This window comes from Salmo salar, chromosome ssa27 (genome assembly GCF_905237065.1).
Source record: "Salmo salar chromosome ssa27, Ssal_v3.1, whole genome shotgun sequence".
Lineage (NCBI taxonomy): Eukaryota > Metazoa > Chordata > Actinopteri > Salmoniformes > Salmonidae > Salmo > Salmo salar.
This window is the reverse complement of record NC_059468.1, coordinates 28,681,551-28,695,866: the sequence shown is the minus strand read 5'-3', so window position 1 is coordinate 28,695,866 and position 14,316 is coordinate 28,681,551. Positions and strand designations below refer to the sequence as shown.

The window sequence follows — 14,316 nt, the reverse complement described above, 5'->3', positions numbered from 1 at the left end:
TTTCAGAGCAGAGAGATGAGAGTTGCAGGCTCATGTATTTCAGAGCAGAGAGATCTTAGAAAGTGAATCTCATTCTCTTTATGTGAGAGATACAGGCTTGATTCTCACACAGCAACGGTCACCGGTTGGTCTCACACATCCAGTAGGTTACAATGTTGCGCAAACCATAAACTGGAGCTGGATCAACCCCAATCAGCTGTTAGAATATAGGCCCATGAAGAAAATCAACTTTACACATTCGTTTTTTTTGTGGGGGCAGGAGAATTAACGAAGAGGCAAGTCTAATGAACTTTGATCGCTTTTATTAGAATTTGTACATTGAAAATAATTGTTCATGCATGAGAGTAACCGGATCTGACCAAATACACGTAGGTTCCGGAACAAAACCCAGCTCAAATTAATCATTTTACATGCCAAACGAACACATGACCACACACACAAAGTAGTCATTCTGACTCTTGTATAACAGTTCCACTGTTTTATTGTTCATCTTCATAGATAATGCTCTATTTCTTTACTGATATACAGTACATATAATCTTATAACAGGGCAGCACACAGGCATTAACACTCAGTCTTATGAATTTCCATGTGGCTATATTTCATAAGTTCTGTTAGCCAATGGTTGAGGAGTTAAGACCGTCTGTATTGTGAATGGACAGAACCGTACAGTAGAGTGATTGACTTTTAGAAAAAGTTCAATCTCCTAGTTACAAGACTCCATCAGTGTGCTTCTTTACACTACATTAATAAGAGTGGTATGACATCATAAAAGTGCAATGAGGCACTTTAACTCACCAACTGTGAGTGATGATTTGCGTAATCATCTACAGCAGGTTTTCCTGAGTAGTAAATCATTCCATATTATAAACTGGGTGGTTTGAGCCCTGAATGCTGATTGGCTGAAAGCTGTGCTATATCAGACCGTATACCATGAGTATGACAAAAAAAAAGTTTTTTTACTGTTCTAATTACATTGGTAAGCAGTTTATAATATCAATAAGGTACCTTGGGGATTTGCGGTATATGGTCAATATACCACAGCTAATTGCTGTATCCAGGCACTCCGCGTAGCCGTGGTATGTTGACCATATACCACACCTCCTCGGGCCTTATTGCTCAATTAAGACACTGGTGGCTGGACTGCATCCGTACTAAAGTGGCAGCATAAAATATACATTTGACAAATATACAGAGAAAAGGATGACATTGGAAGAAGATAGACTAAAGTAATGACAAAAACAAAACAGGAAGCTCTTTTCTTTTAAACACAGAGTCAAGTGAAAGCTCTGTCTTAAGTTAGCTCCATCTCCACCTACAGAAGCAGGAAGCCCATATTTGGCCGTGGGCCCTGACACTCAGCGGTCCATAGTCAACAGGACAGAGTGTTGTCCCCAAGTGCTGACCTAAGGTCAGTTTTGAGTTTTCCCTGTATTGGTTAAGGTTTGTTGTAGGCGAGAATAATCTGACCCTAGATCTGTGCTCCCATGGGGTCACAGGGTTATAGGTAAGGTCAGAGGTCACCACAGCACAGGGAAGTCCTCTCTGCTGAACCTGGGGTTCTTCCGCTGCTCCCAGTATATATTAGAGCTCAGCCACGTGTCATCCTTTGATTTCCTGATAAATAAACAAAACAATAGTCACAACACATATTTCACAACGCACCCAGGGAGGCAGGTAGCCTAGCGGTTAACAACATTGGGCCAGTAACCGAAAGTTCATTGGTTCGAATCCCTGAGACACCTAAGTGAAAAATCAGTCAATGTGCCCTTGAACAAGGCACTTAACACTAATTAAGACAGTCTGTAAATCGCTCTGGATAAGAGTCTGGTAAATTACTCAAATGTAAAAATGATAACTGTATAACCCTAACCCCCAGTACAACCTAAAAAGTAAAACTGTGAGATCTCATGAATCCACTGAGAACAGCTGTTAATGGTGTTGTTTTGACCAGTCAGACACTGAGGCTAATGGAGTGCTATGCACACCACAGACCAGTGACAGTGTGTTAAGTTATATAGACAGACGCCATTCCGTCAGACCTTTTCCATATTGTATAGGATTCTGTACAGCTAAGAAGGAAGACTGACTTGTTCTGTGTTCAAGGCCAAATGTGTGACCAATGAACTCCCTTGTCTGCTAAAGTCAGACAGAAAGAGACACACACGGTTGCGTACTTGAAGAAGCGTGGTTTGTGTGTCACATTGTTCTCCTCCAGGACTTTCCTCCTCTCCCTCTGGAGCTCCTCTATCCTCCGTTTCTGCTCCTCAGCTCCCTCAATGTTCCCTTCTTCCAAGCACCTGAAAGAGCATGAGAGAGAGAGCATGAGAGAGAGCATGAGAGAGAGCATGAGAGAGAGCATGAGAAAGAGCATCCCGGGTGTGTCGTACCTCTGGTCGAGACGGAAGCGTGTGTCTGTGGGGGGTAGGTGGGGCTTCAGGGCAGCGTCAAGCTCATTCAGCTCTATAGCAAACTGAGTGAAGCCATAGTACTGGTCCTGGTCCACAGGCATGGGGTCTACACACACACACACAATAATATTACACCATTTTCTTTTACAACTCTTATGGCGAAAGACAACATATCAAGCTATAATATTTACTGTAGGGTTGAGTTTTGATGGACAGTCCAAAGAGCCAGTCACTCACTTGCTCTCCAGATGCAGATAGCAGAAGGTGGGACTCCTTGGTACACGCCCTCGTGCCATTTGCCAAAGAAGGAGTGGATGACACGCCCCCCTGTGTCCGTGACCATGCCCTCTATCTCGTTAACCGTTGAGCTCCATGATCTCGCCTGCGGGTTAAATACGCAAAACGTATTAATAATCAACAAATTAATTAACAAACCAAGGACACAAAACGTCAGGTCAATCTGAAACCCATCAAACTGTTAAATCATGTTATAAATGATTTAATAAAAAGTCCATACAATTCTATATCTAACACATGAATCCATCCACCAATCACCAGCTTTCCAAGAAAAATAGTCTGCAGGATCTTGTTCCTCCTGTCCCTCAGCAGATGGTGCTGTTACACCTAGGGGTTCATATGTGTTGCCCAATTGACATGTTAGGTTACGTCTCAAATAACCCCCTATTCCCTATATAGTGCACTACTCTTGACCAGAGCCCTATGGGTAGTAGTGCATTATATACAAAATAGGGTTCCGTTTGGGACATGCCCTTAGTGTAGCTGTGTGCACACAGGTATGGGCTTCACTGTATATAGTCCCTCTCCTCACCTTGACGAAGGTCACTTTACACTGGCAGGCGTCACTGCTGGTGTTTTTGATTGACATCTCTCCGTAGTGTTCTATCCAGCGCTGGCCACTCAGGATGTTGTGGATGCAGGAAGTTACCTTGTTCCACTCATAGTGGTCCCCAAACCTGAGGATGACAAACACACCTGTCGCACCACACGACACCAGACCTGTCGCACCACACGACACCAGACCTGTCGCACCACACGACACCAGACCTGTCGCACCACACGACACCAGACCTGTCGCACCACACGACACCAGACCTGTCGCACCACACGACACCAGACCTGTCGCACCACACGACACCAGACCTGTCGCACGACACGACACCAGACCTGTCACACGACACCCCCCCCCCCACTCTCTTTTGCATGAAAGCAGTTCTTTGATGCACACACACGTCTGTACCAGTGGAGGCTGCTGAAGGGAGGAATGGCTCATAATAATGTCTGGAATGGAGTCAATGGAGTGGAAACAACCACATGGAAACCACATCTTTGATACCATTCCATTTACTCCATTCCAGACGTTATTACATTTACATTTACATTTTAGTCATTTAGCAGACGCTCTTATCCAGAGCAACTTACAGTAGTGAATGCATACATTTCATACAATTTCTTTTTTTTTTTTTTTTCTGTGCTGGCCCCCCGTGGGAATCGAACCCACAACCCTGGTGTTGCAAACACCATGCTCTACCAACTGAGCTACAGGGAAGGCTACGAAGCGTCCTCCCCTCAGCAGCCTCCACTGGTGCACACACACGTGCGCACGGCCCACACACACACACACACACACACACACACACACACACACACACACGCTATAGATCAAAGAGACTCACGCTGGCAGGGTCACATGAGTGGTTCCCATGCGAACAATCTCCATGGATTTCCCCCAGAACTTATTCTTCCACTGGACATCTGAGTGGGAGACAGAGCAGAGACAGACAGGAGACAGACAGGAGACAGACAGATGTAAGTAGGTCGGTGGGGGAGTAACAATCCCAAATAGAGCAAAAAGGTGGTGATTTGTTTACCTTGCCAAAAAGTGAAGTTGTTAGAGTCACAGTGACATGCTGAAACAGGTGGGTGATGGCTCACCTAAGAAGGACAGGGGGTACAAAGTAACTGACAATGTAATGACAGTCATCCTACACAATGGTTGTGTCCTCAATAGCACCCTATATAGTGCAGTCATTTTGACAAGAACACTATGGCTCCTGGTCAAAGGTTGTAGACTGAATGGGAATAGGTTGTAATTTGGAACAGAACATTAATTAGCCCAGTGATTCTTGGTTTACTGTATGCGAGTGACATTAACTTGTTCCAGTTTACCTGTTCTGCTATGAACCGGAAGCCCTTGTCAGGTCTGTCACACTCGTAGGTCTCTCCTAGGACGGGGTTAAAGGGTTTACTTCCTGCCCGGTGATAACTGGAGGCGTACGCAGACACTGCAAACGTCGCCACATACACCTGCACAGGAGACAGTGAGAGTGAGTGAGGGAGAGAGAAAGAGGTGTGTTACTCACCATGTGCAGGTAGAGGTTGTGATAGTGTGGATTCTCACAATGCATCATAAGAATCCTGGTGTGAATATGTTTCAATTCTCTCACCATGCGCTGCAAGGGACTGTGTGTGTGTGTGTGTGTGTGTGTGTGTGTGTGTGTGTGTGTGTGTGCATTATGTTTGCTAGTGCATGTGTACCTGCATCCTATACCCTCACCATTCTCTGGTACGGGTCCTGTGTGTTATTCGCTGTATCCAGCAGCTCTGAGTACTCCACCTCCTCACACAGTCTCTGTAGTGTGTTGAGAGGCTCATTGAGCTGAACAGGCATGGCTATCTTGGACAGGTCCTTCCCTATGTTGTTCTTGAGGATGTTCCATAGACTGACACTGCTGCTGCTGGGCTGGGGGGAGGGGAGGGTAGTCCGCCTGCGGGCCACCTGAACACCACTTCCTCCTGAGCCTGCTGGGGGAGAGAGAGGGGGTAGAGGTGCTGGTCTTAAAATGGATGTACATCGGTCTCAACCTTTAAGTCTTTAAGTCTTTACTGAAGACTCATCTCTTCAGTGGGTCCTATGATTGAGTGTAGTCTGGCCCAGGAGTGTGAAGGTGAATGGAGAGGCTGGAGCAACGAACCGCCCTTGCTGTCTCTGCCTGGCCGGTTCCCCTCTCTCCACTGGGATTCTCTGCCTCTACAGGGGCTGAGTCACGGGCTTACTGGTGCTCTTCCATGCCGTCCCTAGGAGGGGTGCGTCACTTGAGTGGGTTGAGTCACTGACGTGGTCTTCCTGTCTGGGTTGGCGCCCTCCCCTTGGGCTGTGCCGTGGCGGAGATCTTTGTGGGCTATACTCGGCCTTGTCTTAGGACGGTAAGTTGGTGGTTGGAGACATCCCTCTAGTGGTGTGGGGGCTGTGCTTTGGCAAAGTGGGTGGGGTTATATCCTTCCTGTTTGGCCCTGTCCTGGGGTATCGTCGGATGGGGCCACAGTGTCTCCTGTCTCAGCCTCCAGTATTTATGCTGCAGTAGTTTGTGTCGGGGGGCTAGGGTAAGTCTGTTATATCTGGAGTATTTCTCCTGTCTTATCCGGTGTCCTGTGTGAATTTAAGTATGCTCTCTCTAATTCTCTCTTTCTCTCTTTCTTTCTTTCTCTCTCTCGGAGGACCTGAGCCCTAGGACCATGCCTCAGGACTACCTGACATGATGACTCCTTGCTGTCCCCAGGCCACCTGGCCGTGCTGCTGCTCCAGTTTCAACTGTTCTGCCTGCGGCTATGGAACCCTGACCTGTTCACCGGACGTGCTACCTGTCCCAGACCTGCTGTTTTCAACTCTCTAGAGACAGCAGGAGCGGTAGAGATACTCTGAATGATCGGCTATGAAAAGCCAACTGACATTTACTCTTGAGGTGCTGACTTGTTACACCCTCGACAACTATGATTATTATTATTTGACCATGCTGGTCATTTATGAACATTTGAACATCTTGGCCATGTGCTGTTATAATCTCCACCCGGCACAGCCAGAAGAGGACTGGCCACCCCTCAGAGCCTGGTTTCTCTCTAGGTTTTGGCCTTTCTAGGGAGTTTTTCCTAGCCACCGTGCTTCTACACCTGCATTGCTTGCTGTTTGGGGTTTTAGGCTGGGTTTCTGTACAGCACTTTGATATATCAGCTGATGTAAGAAGGGCTATATTAATAAATTTGATTTGGACAGACATTTGCTCACTCATACAAATCGTTATGCTCGTCATGAAAATACTCATACAAACGCGCGTACACACACACACACACACACACACACACACACACACACACACACACACACACACACACACGGGATACCTGACTCATGTCTCTCGCTTCCTCTCTCATTGCTGTAGCCGTTGTCCATGGAAACGCTGTCGCTGACGTCGCTGATATACGAGTCATCATCATCAGAGGCCTGGAGACAGAAAATGTATAGAAATTGACTCAGGGTCAGATTATTGATAACCTCCCTAATGGATTTGGTTGGCATTGGGGTTGGGTAATCTACTCCCAGATATGTGGTTAGGGCTCACCTCATTCTCAGAGGAGCTGGAGGTCAGCTGGTACTCTTGAGCATCAAAGAACTCAGACATGGACTCAGGGATGGATACTCGACTCTCATTGGACACCTGGTGGACAAGGGGGCGGGATCCATCTGGAAGATCCTGATTGGGTTTATGTTTAGGTCAGTCCCAATGGCATGTTTGGTATACAAACACAATCTCTGGAAATCAACTTCACAATACAATGATATGTGCAATATTGTGGAAAACAGCACATGCACACTCTCACACCTTACTCACTGAGCCATAGTCTGCCTTGAGGCCCATGACCTGTGCTGGAGGAGGGGCCTTCAGGTCAATAGTGTGTCTCACTCTGTCTCTCTCTGCTGACAGAGAACTATAGGCTGACCGCAGAGTGGAGTGAACTAGAGAGGGAGACAGAGAGGAAGAAAGAGGGTTGGAGAGGGTTGTGTGTGTGAGAGAGAGTGACAGAGTTTTAACCACCATACCCAACCTTCCTCTGGGAACTCTAAAATACCTAATATTGAACCAGGGGGCCGATCAGAAACCAGGGACTCACTGTTGTTAGCAAGCCTGCAGAAGTCCTCCTGGAGGCGGTTGGCATCAGTAGGTGAGTCTGGGGAGTCCAGGAAAGCAAAGGCCTCCTCGATGTTAGCTTCAGCAGTAGAGAGGTTTGGGTGGGAGGTATGGAAATGAGGAGAGGCAGGTGGGGAGACACAGCCAGGAACCTGTTGGGAGCCGAGAGAAAAATCCAGATTAAAGACAATCACAGGTGGGGGATTAATTTGGTGTCCTAATGTACACAGAAAACTTCTTTAAACAACAGTTGACATGTACACTCCCCTATGTATTTGTAGTCAACATAAATTGCAGGCCTATGTAACACACACATATACTACATGACCAAAAGTAAACTCAGCAAAAAAAGAAATGTCCCTTTTTCAGGAGATAATTCGCAAAAATCCAAATTTCACAGATTTTCATTGTAAAGGGTTTTAACACTGTTTCCCATGCTTGTTCAATGAACCATAAACAATTAATCAACATGCACCTGTTGAACAGTCGTTAAGACACTAACAGCTTACAGACGGTAGACAATTAAGGTCACAGTTATGAAAACTTAGGACACTAAAGATGCCTTTCTACTGACTCTGAAAAACACCAAAAGAAAGATGCCCAGGGTCCCTGATCATCTGCATGAACGAGCCTTAGGCATGCTGCACGGAGGCACGAGGACTGCAGATGTGGCCAGGGCAATAAATTGCAATGTCCTTACCGTGAGACACCTAAGACAGCGCTACAGGGAGACAAGACGGACAGCTGATTGTCCTCGCAGTGGCAGACCACGTGTAACAACACCTGCACAGGATCGGTACATCCGAACATCACACCTGCGGGACAGGTACAGGATGGCAACAACAACTGCCCGAGTTACACCAGGAACGCACAATCCCTTCATCAGTGCTCAGACTTTCCGCAATAGGCTGAGAGGCTGGACTGAAGGCTTGTAGGCCTGTTGTAAGGCAGGTCCTCACCAGACGTCACCGGCAACAACGTCGCCTACGGGCACAAATCCATCATCGCTGGACCAGACAGGACTGGTAAAAAGTGCTCTTCACTGACGAGTCACGGTTTTGTCTCATCGGGGTGATGGTCGGACTCGCGTTTATCGTCAAAGGAATGAGCGTTACACCAAGGCCTGTACTCTGGAGCGGGATCGATTTGGAGGCGGAGGGTCCATCATGGTCTGTGGCAGTGTGTCACAGCATCATTGGACTGAGCTTGCTGTCATTGCAGGCAATCTCAACGCTGTGCGTTACAGGGAAGACATCCTCCTCCCTCATGTGGTACCCCTCCTGCAGGCTCATCCTGACATGACCCTCCAGCATAACAATGCCACCAGCCATACTGCTCGTTCTGTGTGTGATTTCCTGCAAGACAGGAATGTCAGTGTTCTGCCATGGCCAAGCGAAGAGCTCGGATCTCAATCCCATTGAGCACGTCTGGGACCTGTTGGATCGGAGGGTGAGGACAAGGGCCACTCCCCCAGAAATGTCTGGGAACTTACAGGTGGAGTAACATCTCACTGCAAGAACTGACAAATCTGGTGCAGTCCATGAGAAGGAGATGCACTGCAGTACTTAATGCAGCTGGTGGCTACAGCAGATAGTGTAGCTTTGATTTTGACACCCTTTGTTCAGGGACACATTATTTCTGTTAGTCACATGTCTGTGGAACTTATTCAGTTTATGTCTCAGTTGTTGAATCTATGTTCATACAAATATTTACACATGTTAAGTTTGCTGAAAATGAATGCAGTTGACAGTGGGAGGACGTTTCTGTTTTTGCTGAGTTTATGTAGACACCTGCTTGTCGAACATCTCATTCCAAAATCATGGGTATTAATATGGAGTTGGTCCCCCCTTTGCTGCTATAACAGCCTCCACTCTTCTGGGAAGGTTTTCCACTAGATGTTGGAACATTTCTGCAGGGACTTGCTTCCATTCAGCCACAAGAGCATTAGTGAGGTTGGGCACTGATGTTGGGCGATTAGGCCTGGCGAGCAGTTGGCGTTCCAATTCATCCCGAAGGTATTCGATGGGGTTGAGGTCAGGGCTCTGTGGAGGCCAGTCAAATTCTTCCACACCAATTTCAACAAACCATTTCTCTACGGACCACGCTTTGTGCATGGGGGTATTGTCATGCTGAAACAGGTAAGGGTCTTTCCCAAACGGTTGCCACAAATTTGGAAGCACAGAATTGTCTAGAATGTAATTGTATACTGTAGTAGCGTTAAGATTTCCCTTCACTGGAACTAAGGGGCCTAGCCCAAACCATGAAAAACAGCCCTAGACTATTATTCCTCCTCCACCAAACTTTACAGTTCCCATTATGCATTGGGGCAGGTCGCGGTTTTCCTGGTATCGGCCAAACCCTGATTTGTCTGTCGGACTGCCAGATGGTGAAGCATGATTCATCACTCCAGAAAATGCGTTTCCACTGCTCCAGGGTCAAATGGCGGTTAGCTTTACACCAATCCAGCCAATGCTTGGCATTGTGCATGGTGATCTTAGGCTTATGTGTGGCTGCTTGGCCATGGAAACCCGTTTCATGAAGCTCCCAATTAAGTTATTGTGCTGACGTTGCTTCCAGAGGCAGTTTGAAACTTGGTAGTGAGTGTTGCAACTGAGGACAGATCATTTTTATGCTCTATGCACTTCAGCACTCTGTTTTGTGAGCTTGTGTGGCCTACTACTTCACGGTTGAGCCGTTGTTGCTCCTAGATGTTTCCACTTCACAATAACAGCACTTACAGTTGACTGGGGCAGCTCTAGCAGGACATAAATTTGACTAACTGACTTGTTGGAAAGGTGGCATCCTATGACAGTGCCACACTGAAAGTCACTGAGCTCTTCAGTAAGGCCATTCTACTGCCAGTTTTTGTTTATGGAGATTGCATGCCTGTGTATTTTATACACCTGTCATTAACGGGTATGGCTGAAATAGCCAAACACTAATTTGAAGGGGTGTCCACATACTTTTGTATATATAGTGTATATCCTGCCACAGTATTACAAACTCCATGAGACAGTATTACAGTAGTAGTCGTCAATGCAACACTTCTCTCCAGTGGTTGTAGGTGTGACATGGACCGGTAGCAGGTATTGCTTTGAGAGAAAATATAAAAAAACAGTGTGTACCTGTAGTGTGGCCATGATATCTTTTTTGGTATCTTTGTTGTAATTTTTTGAACGCCACTTCCTGGGCCCCCTCTTCTCCTTCTTGGGAATGTCGTATGTTGAGGCCTGGTGTCCCAGAGAGCGTAACAGAGAGAGGGAAGGGACAGACAACCATTACCATAGAGAGAAAACGTAGAGGTTAGGGTTAAAGTCTTAGCGTAAATTGAGATGTGCATACCTGCAGTGTACTGATAGCAGGGGCAGAGTAAGAGGAAGTGTAGCGTAGATCAGGGTTATAGGTCGTGTTACCATGAGGCTGTTGGCAGGGGCAGAGGAAGTGTAGTGTAGGTCAGGGTTATAGGTCGTGTTACCATGAGGCTGATGGCGGGGCAGAGGAAGTGTAGTGTACGTCAGGGTTATAGGTTGTGTTACCATGAGGCTGATGGCGGGGCAGAGGAAGTGTAGTGTACGTCAGGGTTATAGGTTGTGTTACCATGAGGCTGTTGGCGGGGGCAGAGGAAGTGTAGTGAAGGTCAGGGTTATAGGTCGTGTTACCATGAGGCTGATGGCAGAGGAAGTGTTTTGTAGGTCAGGGTTATAGGTCGTGTTACCATGAGGCTGATGGCAGAGGAAGTGTTTTGTAGGTCAGGGTTATAGGTTGTGTTACCATGAGGCTGTTGGCGGGGGCAGAGGAAGTGTAGTGAAGGTCAGGGTTATAGGTCGTGTTACCATGAGGCTGATGGCAGAGGAAGTGTTTTGTAGGTCAGGGTTATAGGTCGTGTTACCATGAGGCTGATGGCAGAGGAAGTGTTTTGTAGGTCAGGGTTATAGGTTGTGTTACCATGAGGCTGTTGGCGGGGGCAGAGGAAGTGTAGTGAAGGTCAGGGTTATAGGTCGTGTTACCATGAGGCTGATGGCAGAGGAAGTGTTTTGTAGGTCAGGGTTATAGGTCGTGTTACCATGAGGCTGTTGGCGGGGGCAGAGGAAGTGTAGGTCAAAGTTATAGGTTAAAGCTGCACTATGTAACTTTTTGGGCGACCCAACCAAACATAGAAGTGCGTGTTATATATCTATCATTCAAATTGAAAGCAAGTCAAGAAGCGGTAGATATGTTCTATGTGCACTATTTCCATGCTTCCATTCTTAAGTTTGTTTTTGCATCTTTTACTTTGTTTTGTACACCAGCTTAGGGTTAAAGGGCAAAGGTTATGTTTTACCATGAGGCTGATGGCAGGGGCAGAGTAAGTGTAGCGTAGTTCAAGGTTATGTTTTACCATGAGGCTGATGGCAGGGGCAGAGTAAGTGCGGTGGAGAACCTCCATACTCCTCAGTAACAGGTTGAGTTCCAACAGGTAAGACTCACACTCCTCTAAATCTAAGAGAGAAGGATGACAGATGAATGGCAGAAGTTGAGGGAGGATCAAAATAGAGACAGTAAAGGCCAAAACAGTTGAAGAGTTCATGCCTATTTTATGATGACATTTTTTCTTAAGGCAAGCTAAAGTCTACGCCCCTTCGTCGGTGATTGGTCAACAGTATGGATTCTTCAGTAAAGTATTTGTCATTCAACAAGAGAATACTAGTTTTCATGAAAACTGTTTCATGCACCAAACATCTTAGTTAGATGTAAAACTGTGCATCTAAGATCTCCTCTGCAAAAACGCCAAAATCAATGACAGATTTCTAGAATTATCTTAGATTAATTCTGAATATTTTAGGAAAGTATATACCGACTACGGCGTTTCAAAATGGACAAAAAGTACCTTTGCTGCTTTTTTCAAATCTTTCAAGCGAATGTCTTGTCGGAGAGTATGCGAGCACACTAGTTTGGGTCGCCTAGCCGACTTTGGCAAGCCGGCAGCTGAACTGAAGCATGCCGACGCCACAAGGCTGTGTCCCAAATGGCAAACCTATTCGCTATATAGTGCCCTATGGGCTCTGGTCAAAAGAAGCGCATCATGTATGGTATAGGGGGCCAGTTGGTACACAGCCAACAAGTAAGGTGAGATCCAGAAAATGTATGGGACAGACAGGTGAGAGGTTTCACCTCCATACCTCTGCAGCACTTGTCCATGTCTTCTGAGGAGTGGAGCCAGGCACTGACCTTAGCCTGCTGGACAACTGATGCCTGCTTAGCCAGACTGGAGTGGCGCTAAGAGATGGAGTGGGGACAGGATAGAGAGATCGAGAGTGGAGAGAGGGAAAGACAAGGAGATGGAATGTGCATGGACAGAATCCTATCAACTACGCTATACAGTACAATAATGAAATTATGATTGGTCAGTTAAGAAGCTCCAGGAAGACGTTGCTCTTAGGCAGAGAAAAATGATTATGGATCAGTGTCTAGGGAGAACTGTACCTGTCTCATGGAGTCGTTGGGGTTGGGAGAGAGGTGTGAGGAGGGGTGGAACAGAAGCCTCTCGTGGGGGTACATTGCGATCTCGTTCTGACGGAAGACGCGGTGATGTCGCAGCTTCGACACCCAATCATCAAACAGCTGCTGTGACTTCACTTCCTGAGACTTGTCAGACTTCACCTATAGAACAGAGAGATTGTCATTCAAGTAGAAGAGAGAGAGAAACAAGATAAACAAGAGAGAGAAACAAGATAAACGGGAGAGAAACGATAAAACGAGATAAACAAGATAAAACTAGATAAATGAGAGAGAGAGAGAAACAGAAAGAGAGAGACAGTCACCTTGAGGTGATAAATGTTGTTGTTGGTGTCCAGATCTATGGCCTTGGTTTTCTTCTTGATTGACATGACAGACAGCCCCACATCAATGCAGCCATGCAGCTTGCCCTTCTTCAGCAGGAAACAAAAGCTAAGGTCAGTGTGTGTGTGTGTGTGTGTGTGTGTGTGAGTGTTTGTTTAATTGACTAAATGAGCAAATGCTTTCTCCTTCATCAATGACACATATTGTACATGAACTAAATTCTGTTTGTGTGTGTTGCATCTGCCTGAAATACTTTTGAATAGGTACTTACATCAGCTCCACGTTTTGAGTACTTCAGAATGCCTTTCTCCAGCAAGAAGTATCTCTGTATAACAAGAGACCAAATAGCAACTGTCTCAGCCGCCCTTCTGTCACATTTCAAACTTGATCTGCTTTAGGCCAAGGAAATATCTTCACAACTTACTGCTGTGGACAAAAGCTTTTTACATGAATAACATAGTAGTAATTGCGGAGTTAAAGGAGGGGCAGGGTGTATCAAGTGTCTTTCCTTGATTCCTCACATCCTCTCCTCATCTCCTTAAGTCCGTAAGAGGAGAAGGTCTGAAAATAACCTCTGGTTTTCTCCTCCAATGCATTCGGAGGATTCAAGGAAAGACCCTTGAGATTCCCCTGCAGTGAGAGGTAAGGAGTTAAGTCAGCTGACGTAGTTAGTCCGTTAGCTCAGCTAGCCACTGTAGCTAGCCAGCAACTCTTCCAGTATGTGTTGATGCCATTTCACAGGATTTGTTTTTGGACGGAAGCTGTAGAGATCGGTAAGAAATGACACTTCTGTAGCCAAATAACATATTCATATTTTTTTTAAAGCATTAAAATGACCTGGTATGATGACGTATTAATCACTTACACAGTATAACACCGTTATTTTAGAGTTTTTGCCCAAAGTCAACCTTTAAGGGACGTGCCCACCTTGTGCCATCCTTTCATGGGTGAGAAAGCAGTCAGGAGTAAGGCAGGTAGTACCCACCTTTTGCCATCCTTTCATGGGCCATTTCCTCCTCTTGAGCAGGAAGCCCTCCTGTTTCTCTGGCTCCTGGATGTTGCCAGGGTTACCCTTCAGGCCCTCGATGATCTCCCAGCTGTCCT

General features: G+C 46.3%; 1 protein-coding gene across 9 annotated transcripts in view; it reads right to left on the bottom strand.

Moving 5' to 3' along the window:
- Nucleotides 1–285: 285 nt before the first annotated feature.
- The window catches only part of LOC106588858 (oxysterol-binding protein-related protein 3), a 40,497-nt gene continuing 26,466 nt past the window's right edge, over nt 286–14,316 (bottom strand). For 3 of the 9 annotated variants that reach the window (XM_014178343.2, XM_014178340.2, XM_014178341.2), the window contains exons 3-22: nt 14,198–14,314; nt 13,484–13,537; nt 13,194–13,301; nt 12,856–13,032; nt 12,552–12,648; nt 11,714–11,871; nt 10,518–10,622; nt 7,376–7,544; nt 7,087–7,220; nt 6,826–6,957; nt 6,608–6,707; nt 4,986–5,233; nt 4,598–4,735; nt 4,300–4,363; nt 4,105–4,183; nt 3,240–3,384; nt 2,648–2,792; nt 2,390–2,516; nt 2,177–2,299; nt 286–1,616 (exon numbers count right to left, since the gene is read on the bottom strand). In XM_014178343.2, coding sequence (XP_014033818.2) covers nt 1,520–1,616; nt 2,177–2,299; nt 2,390–2,516; nt 2,648–2,792; nt 3,240–3,384; nt 4,105–4,183; nt 4,300–4,363; nt 4,598–4,735; nt 4,986–5,233; nt 6,608–6,707; nt 6,826–6,957; nt 7,087–7,220; nt 7,376–7,544; nt 10,518–10,622; nt 11,714–11,871; nt 12,552–12,648; nt 12,856–13,032; nt 13,194–13,301; nt 13,484–13,537; nt 14,198–14,314 — 2,517 coding nt within the window. In that variant the 3' untranslated portion in view covers nt 286–1,519. The remainder of the gene's footprint in view (nt 1,617–2,176; nt 2,300–2,389; nt 2,517–2,647; nt 2,793–3,239; nt 3,385–4,104; nt 4,184–4,299; nt 4,364–4,597; nt 4,736–4,985; nt 5,234–6,607; nt 6,708–6,825; nt 6,958–7,086; nt 7,221–7,375; nt 7,545–10,517; nt 10,623–11,713; nt 11,872–12,551; nt 12,649–12,855; nt 13,033–13,193; nt 13,302–13,483; nt 13,538–14,197; nt 14,315–14,316) is intronic. The other 6 variants (XM_014178344.2, XM_045709434.1, XM_014178345.2 and 3 more) reach the window with 6 other exon arrangements.